The sequence below is a fragment of the Lagopus muta genome, chromosome 4, assembly GCF_023343835.1.
Source record: "Lagopus muta isolate bLagMut1 chromosome 4, bLagMut1 primary, whole genome shotgun sequence".
In the NCBI taxonomy this organism is placed as follows: Eukaryota; Metazoa; Chordata; class Aves; order Galliformes; family Phasianidae; genus Lagopus; species Lagopus muta.
This window is the reverse complement of record NC_064436.1, coordinates 42,122,883-42,139,398: the sequence shown is the minus strand read 5'-3', so window position 1 is coordinate 42,139,398 and position 16,516 is coordinate 42,122,883. Positions and strand designations below refer to the sequence as shown.

Here is a 16,516-nt window from a genome sequence, read left to right as displayed (position 1 = left end):
TGCAGAGGTAATGGGGTATAACTAGGTGCTGAGATGAAAGCTTATGTGGGACAGAATAAATCTCTGTTAATATCAGCTCCCTTGTGCTATTTTTTGTAGTTGTTCCAAATGTAGCAGTTTTATTTATATTTTTATAATTTAATTGCACTTTGTCTATTTTAATACCATTAAAAATGGAAATCTGAAATAAATTGTATTTGGATACAGTTCTAGCTATTCTGATTTCACGGTAAACCTGAAGCCAACTGTAGATATCCTCAGAAAGTAATCACTGACGAATAAGGAGGGAGAACAATGCAGTTGTGTTACCTGGCATGTTGGTGATGTTTTTTGCATTTTTTTAATGGATATTTACAGTTAGTTTCAGTTCATTACAGCACCCCTCCAGCTAGTGAGGCAGAACAGCTGTGGTTTTATTTAGAGACTAAATTATTCAGCTGCTGCTATAAAAATGTTACTGTTGAGGTGAGTTTTGAAGTATTACTGAATGAAAAGATTGCACCAATTTACTAGAGATACCATTTACTCATCATTAGCTTAGAAGTGTTTGTTGTAAACTTATGTTTTCCCCAGGCTGCCCAACCCATCTTGACATAGTGTGGACTGATTCCCAGGTGGAATAATAGAGATGTAAATTACTGGAGCTCAATGTTCCTGTTGTGTTTTGGGAGCAGAGAAGCAGTGTTGTGTGGTAAGGGGAGGCAGAAAGAAAATGAGAAAGTGTGACTGCAAAACAAGGCTCTGTGAGTCAGTTCTGCTTATAAATGAATGCTTTGTCACAGTGATCTTTCATTTCTCTCATTCAGCAGTGAAGAGATTCTCTACAACATGTAATAAGGATTTCAAAACTGTAACTGGATTCTGTTACACACTTCTTTGGAGATTAATTAAAAATCATCTTTCTTTGTCACTTCTCTGCTTGGCAGCACTAGTATCTAGGTAGCCAGGGTTCATCACAATTCCAGACAAGCAGCAGCAGTGTGTGTCAGATGCTGTTACACAATATACTACTGTGCATTTAAGAACAGAAATTTGGCTTTCCTTTTATGTTGCCTTTTTCATGTATTTAAGACATGTATTTTAGAATACTTGATTAGAATTGAGAAGCTTCACTGTAGATAAAAGATGTAGGAGGTGGGTTACCAGGAAGTTCATGGTGGTTTGGGTGGTGCAGGTAGTAGTAGCATCAGACAACGAAGAATACAGAAGTCTTTACTGCACTTATGGTGGGTATTTCATAGTACTAGTATGAATGGCTTTGCTGGTTGTTTCTTGGGCAGAATAGGGACAGGTAGCTTGGGAATGGGGGCATTTATTGATCAGATGAGAATTTAGTGTTTGCAGAGGCATGGATTTTCATTTGTTTGTATAGAGCAAGGGGCAGCGCAAAAAGATAACTGAACTGTTACAGGATCAAGAGAGGGATCTCAACCTAAAAGTTTGAGAGCTTTAATTTGCAGTTGAAAGAGCAGAATATTGGCTTCTGTAACAGGGAGCTGACTTGCATGAAGTCCAAGAATTTTCCCCAGCTGCTTTAATGGGCAGTCACAGAAGCCACAGTGCTAGAGTACATAGGAATGCTGGACTTCACTGTCATGACTATAATTCTGAGAAGCTCTAACGGCTAATTAAACCTCTTAGTGCTACACTGAGCATTTAGAACATGCAGACATTTGGAAAAAAAAATGAAAATCTTAGTGATTGCTGTAACCAAGCCTTATACAGTGTTAAGCTTTAGGCAGTCATATTTCACTCAAGCTGAAGTTTCACTTAGGAAAGTGGCTAGCACTAAAGGGTTAAATATAAAGAATGTCATGCATGTGTATGTGATTCTAAATCCAGAAGTGTTACATTTCCTTTGTTGGCACTAGTTTCTGCTGAATTTACAGGATATATATGGTGAAGACTAAGCCCTTCTGTTAATGTCTGAAGTGTTTTAACACCAGTGTGGCATGCTTGTTTGAAAAGGTTGGAGGATTTAACCAATGAAAGCATTGTATGTTTTATTCATACCGGATATTTGTCTGCTTAGCTTTTTGAGTTGTCTTGACCATCTTCATTAAAAGAAATTATATATAGAATTAGATTTTCTTTAACAGAGTACAGTACTTAGAGTAGGGGAACTATGGATGTGATTCTGTTTGGAGCACATGCAATGAAAGATATTTTTTTTTCCCCCCCAAAGCTGGCATTTATATCAACAGTGGATCCAGTCTTTATGACTCTCCTGGGGAAAAAGTGGATAGGAAACTGCTGAAAGTACTGTCTTTCTGTTTGCCTTTATTAGCAGTTTCCTACTTGCTACTGCCATGAGAGATGGAATCGAATATTGTGAAGTGGATGCGCACTGAATACTGGAAGTATATTCATAAAAATGCAAACATATTGAGATACTTCTGCTGGAATTACTTTATTCTTCTGCTTTTTTAGATCCTCTCCATCCTCAACCCAGATGTTCAACAGCTAACTCCCTGAGTAGCTGTGCTGAAATTTACCTTGCAACTCTGGTGAGATTTAGGGGATTAATGCTTCATAGGGTGTCTCAGGCTGAATCTCTCTGGAGGTATTCACTCAAAAAGAGTGGTTGAAATTGCTTGTGGTTCTTGAAGTCACCTACAAGTCCCTTTGCTCTGTGAAATCAGTTGAGGCATCTGCTCTGCCGTTTGTTAGTTTCCAATTAACAGTCCTGTGCAGTTCCCCATAGAGCCTATAAAAAAGAAACAAGGAGGCTTGGCCAGCCTCAGTCAGGAAGTAAGGAGAAAACTTTATTTAGAATGTGACAGCAAATATTTCCAGTTGTCACTGTTTCACAGCTCTGTGATCTCTGAGGGAAAATGTTACCCCGTAAAAGTTAAAACTTTATGTACCTTCCACCCTCTCCTAAATTCTCAGTACCACTGCAATGGTTTTTCCTTTTTTTGTTTCTTTATTTTGTTTTCTTTTTTTTTCGTTCCCACTTTTTTTGGAATTAAGGACAATTACTTCATAATACTAAAAATAGATATCCTAACAATAACATACAAGTCTTCTACCTGTTTTAAAAGTATAAAAACATGAAGTAGAAAAATAGAACTTTAGAACTATTCTAAAATAGAATAGACGTTAATAGAACTTTGTTTGGAATATTTAAGTGTATGATGGACTTGATAAAATGAAAAACTAAATTTCTTGATAAGCAAGGGCCGATTTGGTCATAATTGAAATGACTGTTGTTTGTACTATTTTTTTAATTAATAATAATAGTTTGAGTATTTGACAGCCATAGAATTGCCTTATATTTGTTTTGTACATGTTATTTAGTACATGCTGTCTATTTTGTTGGAATATATAGGCTACAAGTCTCTTTTGACAGGAACTTTGTGTAGCTATGTACAGATGGTGTACAATTCTGTTTCTGTTGGCCTTTTTCTATTAAGCATGGTATATTATGCAAATGATCTTTATTCATGATGTTTTTCTTAGATACTCTGTTTTTATCAATTGAGAGACAAAAATGAAATGTTCTTTTGTTATAGCAGACTAATAACTGTGTTGTAATACCATGTGCTGGATTTCTAGTGCAGTGAAAATTGGGTGGTTTGGACAACAATAGTGTCTTGAGACAGGCAGAACTAGTGCTGTATCTGAGCTAATGATTATTTGTTTCCAGGAACTGAATACAAATGGTGCTGTTAGTTTGGTTTCTTTGCCACACAAAAGCCATTAAACTGTTTGCAGGTACAAGTTGGCCCTACAAATGCTATCAGTGGTATGTTCACTTGGCACTAAGCCTGAACTAGGAAATCTTGTTAGACCCAACCTGGCTTTTCAGATTTCTCTCTCTTGTATCATTGCATGCCTGGCACAATTAATCCCCATCATGGGCAATTACATTCAGTTGTAATTGAAAGTTGACTGAGTTAACTTCTTATGAAGCTCAATGAAATTTTGAAATTGCTGTTAGGGAGAGTTAATTTTGCTAGGATTTTTTTGCATTTAGATTTTTGCTGTATTTTTACCAACTTTTCATTTTCTTAATTTTGAAGAAAAACTTTTAATATCTTCCTAATATTTTGTCAAACTTGTATCATATTCATGCAGCAAATGTGAAATCTTGCACCAAAAAGTCCTTCTCTTTTTCTATTACTGCTATGAGCAATACTGTTTGAGTCTTCCATTTTGCCAAATCAAGGCTGCACATGTGCATGCACACACAGACTATTGTTGCCCAGCATAAGTGCATCTCTTCAGGTCATCCATGTTGCTAAAAGCACAAGTGGATGTTTCTCTTGAAGTAATTATTCAAATTATTTGCATAGTGTATGGAATCACTCTTTTAATAAGGTGCACCCCTTTGAAAGTTAGACTTAGTGAAAGAAACATCCATTTCTGCTGTCAGAAACATGATGTGCCAAGATGTGTTGGAAAACAGAACTGTGTCTGTTGTCTAAGGGCTACTGCAGCTCAGCTTTCAGGTAACAAAGAACATTTTTTATGGCTCTTAAGGATTGGAAGCCCCTCAGCCATTCCTTTAATGAAAATTCATGTGCTGCAAAAATGGAGCAGACCACCTAAGAAGAAATTAAGATCGCATGTACCAATGACTATGAGCATAACCTAACCCCCATCCAGATTATTTTCTTGAAGGATCTAAATAATTATTGTTTCATGTTACAGGTCTAATTACAACCACCTCTAGGAAACTAGATCGGGAGCAGCAGGCAGAACACATATTGGAGGTAAACAATTTATTTGCTTCTCTGATTAACAGTGACTGTAAGTTCATTGTTCTTTTTCAGAAGGTTTTTCGTACTTGATTACCACGTGAAGAGTTTAGAGAACTGGATTTGGAAGTAATTTGCTTTTGTGTTTGTGAAATATATTGCAGCGTACAGTACTATCTGTTAAATACTATCAGTGTGTTGGGACTTTTTATTAAGAATTAAGATACAGATGAAGGCAATATTTTGCTATTTCTGCAAAGCAAGATTTTCTTTCACACAACACAAAGATATGATTGCTACTAGGATGATTCTTTTTTCTCTTCAGAATAGTCAATATCACCCTTTTGAATATTGACCAGTTAACAAGCAATGCAGAAACTTTTTTATAAACACTGAGAATGGAAAAAGATTGAGTAGACATTTATTTCTGCATAACATGTTTATCAATCATGTAAGTGCTTATAGCGAGAGCAGGGTTAGTCTGTTCTCACTGGTGACAGGTGACAGGACAAGGGGAAATGATCTCAAGTTGTGCGAGGGTAAGTTTAGGTTGGATATTAAGAAACACTTCTTTACAGAAAGGGTTGTTAAGCACTGGAATAGGCTCCCCAGGGAGGTGGTTGAGTCGCTATCCCTAGATGTGTTTAAAAACCATTTGGATGTGGTTCTCAGGGACATCATTTAGCAGAAGGTTGTTAGTTAGGGTAGTGTAGTTAAGTTGAGGTTGGACTTGATGATTTTTAAGGTCTTTTCCAACCTGAGTGATTCTATGATTCTAAGTAGATCAGTTGTCAAAATGTGGATGGTAGGGTCCAAGAACGTAAAATTTGCACCCAAATCATTTTATTTAGCTCATTTAATTGATATCTGGAATTTATGTAATAGATATTCTTCTCTGACATGCAATGTGAAGGCATTATCCTTCACCTGCAGTGAGGACTTAAGATGTAACCATCACCATATATATTATAGTTAAGATTTGGATCCTCTTTTGTGCTTTTTCTTCGGGATAAAGGTAGGGAACTGCTAGGTTGAGTAATCAAAGCTAACTTTAAAGCTTCTCTAGTTCTTTTTCTAACTTATCTAATCAAGTCTGGACTTCCTCAGTGTTTGTGAAATCTGTGGAAATGTTTTCTGATAGGAATGCAAACAAAAGACTGCATAGACTTGGGGAATGAAAGCCTTGACAGCACAAAATAGTATTTTGCAGAACTCCAGTGTAGATACAGTGTTCCTGGCTCTTTTCTATCACTTTCATGTACTGAAAACTAAATTTAGAGAGCTATTGGGGCAAATTTTAATTGTAGTTTTCATTTTGGTAGCAGCTTTGGAAAGAACTCTGCACTTAAGTAGTAGCAGTAGGGTGGAATTTCTTCTGCAGTGTGTTTCTAGTAGAAGCAGTAGAAGCAAAGTGAATTAACTGGCAAATCTGGTTTACTACTAGCAACATTATTCCTGTAAATTATAAAGCTACCATATTATTCACTTCTAAATTGCCTCTTGAAATCTGCTTGTGTCATTTTCCTAAAGCATTTAATGTCAGTTGTATCTCATTTCTGTGACCCTCTTCTATGTGGATAGGTTGTAAAATTGGTATCTAATGACTTTTGCTTCTATGCATAGCATATTGTACTGACTTTTCTGTTGGATTTATACAGTTAAATAAATTGAGCTGTGGATCATTCTCTGGCTCTGAAACCACCAGGCGTAGTATGGCTTTGAAAGTGTATAACAGATCCCCAGAACAGACTGGCCATGTCCAAGTTGCCTCTTGAGAATGGTGCCTGAATTATATGAATTCTTAGATTGTACCTAGTCAGCATCTGAGAAAATGCTGATCGTTTTGGTCATAACTTCTCAGAGTTCATACTAGTGGTGTAAAGTTGCATAGAAATGCTTGTGTTCCAGATCCTGATTGGTGTCATCCTGCCAACACAATCTGTAAGAACAAAACCTTGCCTTTTGATATTACAGTAAAATAAATAAATAGAAATTGAGCAAATTTATCATATATTATTACAAGACATCGTAACATGTACAGAACTCAGGCTTTTTTAAGGTTGCAGTATCAGACAGTGTCACACAAAGGTACATAGTCTACTTTCAGTGTTCTCCATAAAGAATTAAGCTGATTGCACTTAGTTTGGAACGTTGATTATTATTACCACGCTAGTGGTATTCTTTATAACTCATCATTCTTTCTTCATTTAGAATCCCAGTTAGTTATTGAAGTTTTAAATAAGAGTTTGCTAAGCATCCAATGCCAGAATCATTAACTGCAGTGTGATAGTGACAGTGTGGCCCAAAGTAGCAGTTTTTCCATTTGTTTGTTTTATGTTGACATCTTTGAAAATGGGTTGGAAAGAAACCCGGAAATGCACAGAATGATGGACAGTATTATAAGCCACTTGAACCTCAAGTGCTGTGCATCTGGCTAATTAATTGAGTATTGAAATGTTGACCAGATGGGTTGACAGGTTTATTCTTTGTTTGCTATTAAAAGTGATATTTGATTGCACTCCTGCTTACGTAGTAGTAATTAGTATATCCCATTCCTTCTATTCCCAGCTTGTAACTATTTTCTGAGTGCCAGTTGGATAGCTTACTTCTAATGCAATTATTTCAGAGTTAATTTCACGTTATTCCCTTATATCTTGGTGTTCTATTTGTTCTATTTGTTATGTCAGTAGCGTCTCCTGTTGCATCAAATCAAACTACAATTTGTCTTTTTTTTCTTGGCTCAGGGCAGTATTATGTTAACAAGTTATGCTGTACTCTCTGAAAATTCCTCTTCTGATATGTGTGGGTTTTGTGAACTGGAAGATACATGATGATGTTCAATTCTATGTACTAAAGAGAACAGATAATCATATTTTGAAATCCTACAATCTATTAGAGATGAGCTTGAATATTTCCATTTCATGTCGCTTAACGTGTTTTGTCATGATTAATCGCTGTTATCATTTACACCTGTTCATTTCCTACGTGCTTAGGAATGATACCCACACTTCATTTCTATTTCTGTATTTCTTCCTAGAAAAAATGGGAAAAGACCAGAAAAGAGCATATCAGATTATATGCAAAAGTAAAACTATTGTCAATCATATCAATAATAATTTCCTCTTCTAGTCAGGGATTTCATCAGGGATTCAATTCTACTCTTCAATCAGTAGACCTGCTTTGTATCCATGTTGTATTTTTATGTTGAAGACAGAATGAAGTCAGAAAATGATGGGCCTGCTTCTGTAACTCTCTGATTGACTACACACTTGCAGGGGCAGGAAGCTGGAACCTCCATATCTTTTTCCTTCTTTGAAACAGGTTCTAAATTAACTTAGCATATATGCCTTATTAGCTTATAATTATTGATAAATTATTGGCAATTATAATATTGTTGAATAATAATTAAAAATAAATATATATTGTTGAGGGATTAAGTAAGAAAGAAGTAAAGTAAAAAGGTAAGATTGCTACGTATGAAGTAAGTTTCTACATCAGTTTGGTCTGTTTCTAGTATGTAATGTCTTTTCTATGTTTTTTAGCTTCAAATCAAGAAATATTTTAATTTTATTGAATTTTTATTCACTATCTGTATAACTATCATTGTATCGGTGCTAGCATTAACATTGCAGATTTCTCACTCATTTTGTGGCTTTGTAGTAGAAACTGACTACTGCTGGAAGAACAGACTTGGTTTCATTTCCCATTTCATTTAGGCTTTGGAAATAAATTATGTATATTCCTTTAAAAGGCTGTTCTTTATGCTTATTTCAAACAAGTTAGTGATTATGTCCTTAAAATATAGAGTTTTTAATGTATAGGCCGGTCAGATTTTGGAAATTACAGCCTTATAAATTGCATTTTTTGAGGTGTAAAATCAAATGATAAAATTCAAAAGTTGCAAGGAAACACTAGGCTGAAAGTATGTTAAGATATTACAGTGAAATTGTTATCAGAAATACTATAAATGTGTGCTGTTCCTATATTCAAAAATCAATATTTCTGTTACAATGCTACAAAACTGTGGACTAGATTTAATGTATACCTATGCTAAAAAATAATAGAATCAACTCTTACATGGCATACATCAAGCATCATAACATTTACATAATAGCTGAAAAAACCTTTGTAATTCTTTCCTAACTATTTATCAAATAACTTTATTCAACAGTCTTTAAGTAATTGAAATTAGAGGATTCATTTACAGCTGTAGGGAAATGTGATTTAGAAAGAGCATTGTTAAAGGCTGCAGTCGAATTGAGCGCTAACCCTCCATTCTTTTTTTTTTTTTTTTTAATAAAACTAGGTAACAGTAACAGACAATGGTATTCCTGCCAAATCAACAGTTGCACGGGTGATTGTGAAGGTTTTAGATGAGAATGACAATAAACCTCAGTTCTTGCAAAAGTTCTACAAAATCAGACTTCCAGAGCGCGGAAAGCCAGAACGTGAGAGGACCGCAAGGAGAGAGCCGATCTACCGAGTTATTGCTGCAGATAAGGATGAAGGCCCTAATGCAGAGATCTCTTATAGCATTGAAGAGGGCGATGAACATGGCAAATTCTTTATTGAACCAAAAACTGGAGTGGTTTCGTCAAAGAAATTCTCTGCAGCAAGGGAATATGATATCCTTTCAGTGAGTCAAAATCTTGTATATCATGAATATGTGAAGTGTTCTTTTATCTGTACTTCCATCTCTTTTTGTTCAATAGCTGGCAGATGAGAAGCTGGAGAGACTGCAGTATCTGAAGAAAGAAAGAATCAACAGGTCCAGAAGTATTGTTTTGTATGGATTGTTTTCTTTTTTTAAAGGATGATTTCAGATGTTTGTATCAAGAAAGAGAACCAAGAAGCTGCTGCTGTTTTCCAGAACTTGACAGATAATGAATGAGGGAGCATAAACAATCATATTGACTCCCTTTCAGGAAGAAAGCAAAGTAAAAGTGAATTTATGGTAGTGTTTTATGCTACTATCAGGTGCTACATGCTTTTTGTCTTTTTGCTCCCTAGATAATGAGCGGCAAGTAGCACCTTGAGAGACAGTTATCCTTTTGGGATATATCTCAGAAAAACAAACATGTCCACTTTTCCGATTGTGTCATAATGATTTATATGATCCTGTAGACTAAAAGGTGTGTTTGTTTCACAGATTAAAGCTGTAGATAATGGTCGACCACAAAAATCATCAACTACACGGCTTCACATAGAATGGATTCCGAAGCCCATCCCACCCACAGAGCCCATTTATTTTGAGGAAGAATTTTTTTCTTTTACGGTGATGGAAAGTGATCCAGTTGCTCACATGATTGGTGTAATAGCTGTTGAACCTCTTGGAGTACCACTTTGGTTTGACATAACGGGTAAGGATGCCTTAAGGGCTTTTATTATTAGAAATGAATGCATAGGTTCTGAGATACTGGAGGACTCACTGTGGCTTGGTTTCTTAACTATTCTAATCAGAATTTGGTCTGTCTTTAGCTGTAGATATCTTTTTTTTGCACTTCAGAATATTTGTTGCATTTTTGGAAATGATTTATAAATACTGTGCCAGTGAAATTAAAATAGATCAAATCAATTTCATAAGTTATGGGACAGGGAAAGAAAGAAAATGTCAGTTTCATGCAACCTGAGACATACTATACTATTCACACTGATTTCTTTTCTTTTGGTCTGCTCCTCAGTCTGCTTGCTTTGATTCAATACTTTGATTTTCCGTTCCTAACCCCAACAAACTTCATCCTGTACATATTTTTACAGTTGTAACACATCTTAACCTCTACCATTGGAAGTGGTGTTCTTAACAGTAACATGACTATACATAGATGCTGTGATTACAAAATGAATAGTAATTTTTTAAATTTAGACTTTTCTCTAGACCACGGGGCTTCAGGAACCCACTGTGTAGTTGATACTATAAACAAGTTCTGATCTGTGTTACGTTTCAAAACCAAGTCAAACAGCAGTGCTTAGTATCAAGAGTGAGGCCTGTGGTAAACCTTCTGGTGTTAAGATAGCCATATCAAACAGATTTTCTATCACATTCACAAAAGACAGTAGGGAGCTTTTTGTGGTAGTCACTGTTGAAAAGTTTTTCCCTGGTTAAGTTGCGAAGTTGTGAGATATTGAGGAGAGCATTTTTTAAAAAATTATTTCTTTCAAATTTGATAATTTTATATGTCTGCTTTATTGGTACATATATTCTAAGGGTCGCTAAAAACAGCAACAGTTAAAAACAAAGTTTGTAAAACTGATACATGAAACAGGAATATGCAAATACTAACTGCTTGAGGATGTTCTCGGAAAACTTTCAAGCTCTTCTAAGAACAGACACAACTCTTCCCTGAATGCATGCTTCACGAATGAACAGCATGTGGCATGATTGATATCACTGCCAATCTATAAATACTTACATAGTTTTCATATGGTTCTTTTTAATATATTCATGAGAAAAAAAAAAGTTTCTGTCAAAATTGATCATAGCCCAATAGAAAGAGTTTGAATTTAGACAAAATATGTGGACAGAGATCTGTAAAATTTTATAGAGCGCAAAGGGTTAAAGATGCCTCCTTGCGTTCTCATAGGGGCAAAGCTATTTTTATTAGAGATATTTTGGGACTGAGACTACTCTTTTACTGTTCTCCCAAATATACATGCACATAGACATAGGAGCAGAAAAGGAAAAAATACAAAAATAGCTTAAGTGAGTAGAGATGAAGTATGAGAAGGTTCTTTGTGCGCCATCTCAAATATGGTCATCCAGTAAGCAAACAAAAATATCTTTAGACCAGAATGAGACCATTAAAGGAAAGGTTAAGGAAGGGAAGTTGTCAGAAAAAGGTGAGTAGTTGACCAAGATGAGAGGGTGTTTACTCATAGAAGAGGTCTTTTTTTTTTTTTGTGGTCTCAGTCCAGAGTTTGGGGTCTTGGTAGTAGAACTTGTTAACTTGATTGGGGATGTATTTTTCTATTGTTCTTTTTAGTTCATTTTAACTGCTGTGCACTCCAAGGGTTGTATACATCTGAAAGTCGTTCAGATGATAGTTTCATTTTGATTTGCTGCTGTAAAGCATGCAGCACAGTTGGGACATTTAAAGTATTTTTATTTTATGCTTAATGCAAAAAACATGCTATTTTTAAAAAGACAGCTATAGAAAACTTCAAGGGGAAAAACAGGACTTGTCCATAGACTGTAAAAGAAATTATTTTATTTTGACTGCTTTCTTGATGAAAGTGTTTTGAAAAGTTTGATATGTGATCATGTTGCCAGTCTGTCAGCTAATTTTATAGCTAATCACTTTACTGCCCTCTTCTAATGTTTCTAATAGCATGAATTAATTTGATTGACAGCTTTCCTTTGTGTTCTGTGCTTGCTTTCCATGCTTTCTTTCTTTTTGGCTGAGCCAGGAGACAAGCTTGCTAGTGAAGTATTTTACATCTTTCAGATGGCTTGTGACCTGAACTGTACAGCAGAAGGTATCTGCTGAGATCACATAATTTATTACCAGATTATGAGATCTGAAATGAAAGCGTACATTTATAAACTATTTATTTTATTAACCCTTCGGAAATCAAAGTGCTCACAGTTGCATTTGTGACAGGTTCGTTTTTTGTTTTGTTTTGTCATCATTACATTTATATGGCATCAATTCAGAACTTCAGGTTTTGGCTTTGTCCAAAACTGTTGCTGTTACACTTTCAGTGTACCAGACACAGAAGTTTGGGTTGAGTTCTGCTTCACTGGGTGAACAGATACCATCACTGCTATAAAAATATTAAGGAAGGTCTTTATGATTTCCTTGAAAAGGGATGATGATGATTACAGAGCTTGTCATTGCATTGAGAAAATTAGACGAAAAGGTTCATTCGCCTTGCTTTTCCCTTAAAATGGCAATGACTCTACTGAGACATTAAATTCTCCTTGCTGCCTGAGAAAATGGTGTTGCATGGCAGCTATGAAAGTTAGAGACTCGCTTTCTGAAGCTGACATCTCACACAAAGCCAAATAAAAAATTTCACGTAAACCTGCTCCAATCAAAGCTGCTGTCTTTCATGCTGTTCAGTTCATATCCATTCATATGATTTGGAAACTGCTGCTGGACTAGGAAGAGGAAATGGCTTTTGATGAAACTAGAAAAATATCAGTATCTTTGTCCTTGTTACTACCTGTCTTAAATTCAGTGAAGCAGAATTCAGCCCACCTTTACTAAACTGATATGTCTGTCATGAAGTTGAACTTTCTGAAAGTGAATGGGGGCCCATTTCAGTATTTACTGTTCTTTCTTAGATAAATTTGCCAACTTTGAAATTTTACTCTCTCACTTCTAGCTTTGGCTTTTCCTAAAAGACATTCAGTGATTTACAAAACACGACATGTAAAAACTCATAAAATAATAAACAAAAAGAGGATGCTGGTTGTATCTGAATGCTATCCTTATGCAATTTAATTAGAAGAAGGCATGTACACAATCAGGAGGAGTTGGTTTGCCATATCCAGCATTGGTTTGACCAAAATAAAAGTTGAATCCTCCATTTTAGACAGCTTATTGAGAGGCCTAAAGCAATTCTAGTTAAATTGCAGTATTTATCATTATTAACAATATTTGGACTTAGTGGACATTGTATTCTCATAACAGTATGTTCAGAGTGGCATGATAATCAATTAGATGTTTAAATGCAGCTATTGATCAGTTATTTAACTATATTTCAAAGGGCAATTTGAAAGTTTTGCAGGGAAGGATAGCTTGTTTCAGAAAGAGATAGGCATAATTAATCATTGATGATTTAAACACTTAGTACTCATCTGAGATCTTATCCCAGTAGAGGCTGGATAATGAATTCTTCAGATACTCTGCTTTGACATGAGTATCCTTTGGAGATATTAGAGCTCTTTTTTTTACCTTGGCTATATTCATATATTCACAATATTCACAAATATAGTAATTTATACTCTGATTCAAAAGACACAAATGTGATAGCATTTCTTATTTGGATCTTTTGTTTATTTTGATACAGAGCATGTTTTTCACTATCTATCCTGAATGTCTGCCCATAAAATAAATCACATTTCACCTACTAATTGTCAGTTTCCCACAGTTTGTGATCTTAAAATTCTGATTTAAAAAAGAGAATCTTTTCTAAGAATCTGTCTACTAACTGTCCACAAGCCAGACAAATCAGTTTCATCCAAAACTAATCAGTTTTAAATATCTGTAAGTAGCAGCATATTGTATTACCAGGGAAAAAATGGGTTTAAAATAAATGTGTATATATAAGTATGTGTGTATATAATTCCACCTTCATTAAACATCTGAAGACAACATGACCATATATGAAACAGTAGAATGATACTGTGTTTTATGAACCTCTCCCTCTCCTAATTTCCTGAACAAGGTGGCAACTATGACAGTCGATTTGATGTGGACAAGGGTACTGGAACTATCATTGTTGCTAGACCTCTTGATGCAGAACAGAAATCAAATTACAACTTGACTGTGGAGGCAACAGATGGAACCAGATCTATCAGCACTCAGGTAATGGACCTTCCAAAGTTAGTAGAAGGATGAATTTGTAGCTGCATGGGGGGAGGAGTTACCTTCAATCTTTATGTTTATGTTTTGCATCCTGGACAGTGAATATTGTATATATAACTTAGGGAGTTTTTGTAAAACAGAGCTGGATTCTGATATTCATAGAGTCATGGGATTTGACAGTCCAGGTGGAAGGTCTGTTAGTTTGCTGTAATCTGAGTCAGCAGCTTTTAATTTGTGTCATTTTCCTACATTAGCTAAATAAAAGAAATTGAAACAATGCTCTTTCATGCATGATTTACTCAAAAGGATTAATATTTCTTACCTGAATTACCCCACTTTATCGTACTCCCTCCTAACCCATATATTATATGATTGCTTAGCTTTGATTTTGAAAGATCATTGTAAGATTTGCTGATTTTTTTTTTTTTTTGTCTAAGATCTGTGGATGACAAATCGTACAATATCCAACTCCTGTATTAGGAAATAGAGCTGCTCCTTCTGCATATGTGCTTATAGAAACGATGTTTAGAAAACAGCATCTTTGTGTATCGTCCAGAATAACACTTTCAGTGGAGGTAGAGATTGCTGCGTTCTGTAGAGTGTTTGGCAATCTCTGACAAGACAAATGTCTTTAAATCAATTCCCTACTAAGATCCCATGGCAGTGGCAAGTATTTGCAGTTGGGCTGATAGGAAGTTCTGTAAAGCAGAAGCTTCTTGTAACCTAAAGGAAATATCTCATAGTAAAGTGAACTGTGATGAAGATCCCGTTTTCCCCATCTAGTTTCTTTCCCTAGCCCAGAACCTGAATATAGTTGGTTTATTAGAGATAGGTGTGAATGGAGATGTAAGCATAGAAGAGCTCTCCTTTTATTCCAGAGGGAAAAGAAAGAATTTATTTACTGAATTAAAACTGTTGGATTTGGATGAAGATGTATCCGTGTTACCTGTAATTAACTTGCCTCTCTGTTACAGACCTAAGAACAATCTATGCATAGCTGTTTTTATGTTCACAGATATCTTTGTAATGTATGTAATTTTTTTTGTTGTTGTTCAACTTTTTTGCAGTGTATGTTCTTCTGTTTTTTTCACCCTATGTTGTTGTATGTCTTCCTTTCAGCCAGAGCAAATATATTCCTTGTGGACATTTAGGATTTAAAACAGTCTTTCATTGAGATCACCTTATTTGATAGGTCAAAAACACTAAATGCTGTAGTCAAAATTTGCAAGAGTAGCAGTTTCCCTTTGAGAACTTACTTTTCCTTTAGTGGTGAAGATTATCAGTGATATTCCAGGTGACATATCTCTAGATACTACAGTAAGTCCTCCCCAAGCAGTATATGAGCCAGAACTCACTGCTATCTTAACCATGGTGCCATTGTTGCTGATGCTGATAGCCACCATAAAAATTTTGGAGAATCCTGCTGTAAATTTATTGCCTAGCTGTAGCAAAAATATTGACTGGATTCATTTTTACCAAATCTAATTTTCAAATGCTGGAAAGATGGTATGATTTTATGTGAAAAAAATAGAAGAATTCTAATTGCAGTGAACTTAATTGGCCAGGCAAGTCAGAAGACAACTGGAGGCTTTTGTTTTGTTGGGTTTGTTAGTTTATTTTTTTTCAAGAATTCAGTCAAAATGCCACCATGCAAAGTGTGTTACAGTTACTTGGGAGTTAGTAAGCGATGAACTTGTGGTCTCAAGTGATTGCAGGCATTTTACTTAGTGCTGCTGCTTTTATATAGTTGAATTGACATTTGCATCCCAAGCTGTCACATTTGAGCCATGATCTGTTTCATATGCTGAAAGAAGTTGGGATTGGAAGGTCATGAAAATACTTTAACCCTCACCCCTTCTCTTCCCCTGGGTCATGTGATTCATTTAGTTTTTCTCAGAAGTGCACAATGTAGCTTTTGTCCAAATTCTTTAAATGAATTTGTTGTTTTAGCATTTCGTAAACTGAGTGAATATCATAAACATTTGCCACAACAGTCATCTGCAGAAGAATTGGAATGGCAGTCTTAAATTTATAGTCCTTTATTTCTCTGATTGCTTTTTGTATGATTTTCTTTCATGTCTTTACTTTTCCTCTCTCAGCTAGAGTTGGCAAGAATAGAGCTTGTGGTTTCTGTTACAAGAACACAGAGACTTCTTTCTCATTATCCTCATTTTTCCCCTGCCTGTGGGATAAGCGCAAGTTAGCTGTTACTGTTTGAGTCTCATGTTACTGTGGTATGCAGATTGGGAAGTGTGGATTAGTTCAAACTCTGAAACTGTTGGT

The 16,516-nt window shown here is 35.5% G+C and overlaps 1 protein-coding gene across 7 annotated transcripts in view; it reads left to right on the top strand.

The window, feature by feature from the left end:
- Nucleotides 1-16,516, top strand: part of FAT1 (FAT atypical cadherin 1) — a 104,503-nt gene that overhangs the window by 48,163 nt on the left and 39,824 nt on the right. For all 7 annotated transcript variants that reach the window (XM_048941142.1, XM_048941145.1, XM_048941141.1 and 4 more), the window contains 4 exons: nt 4,657-4,718; nt 9,010-9,339; nt 9,853-10,063; nt 14,094-14,233. In XM_048941142.1, coding sequence (XP_048797099.1) covers nt 4,657-4,718; nt 9,010-9,339; nt 9,853-10,063; nt 14,094-14,233 — 743 coding nt within the window. The remainder of the gene's footprint in view (nt 1-4,656; nt 4,719-9,009; nt 9,340-9,852; nt 10,064-14,093; nt 14,234-16,516) is intronic.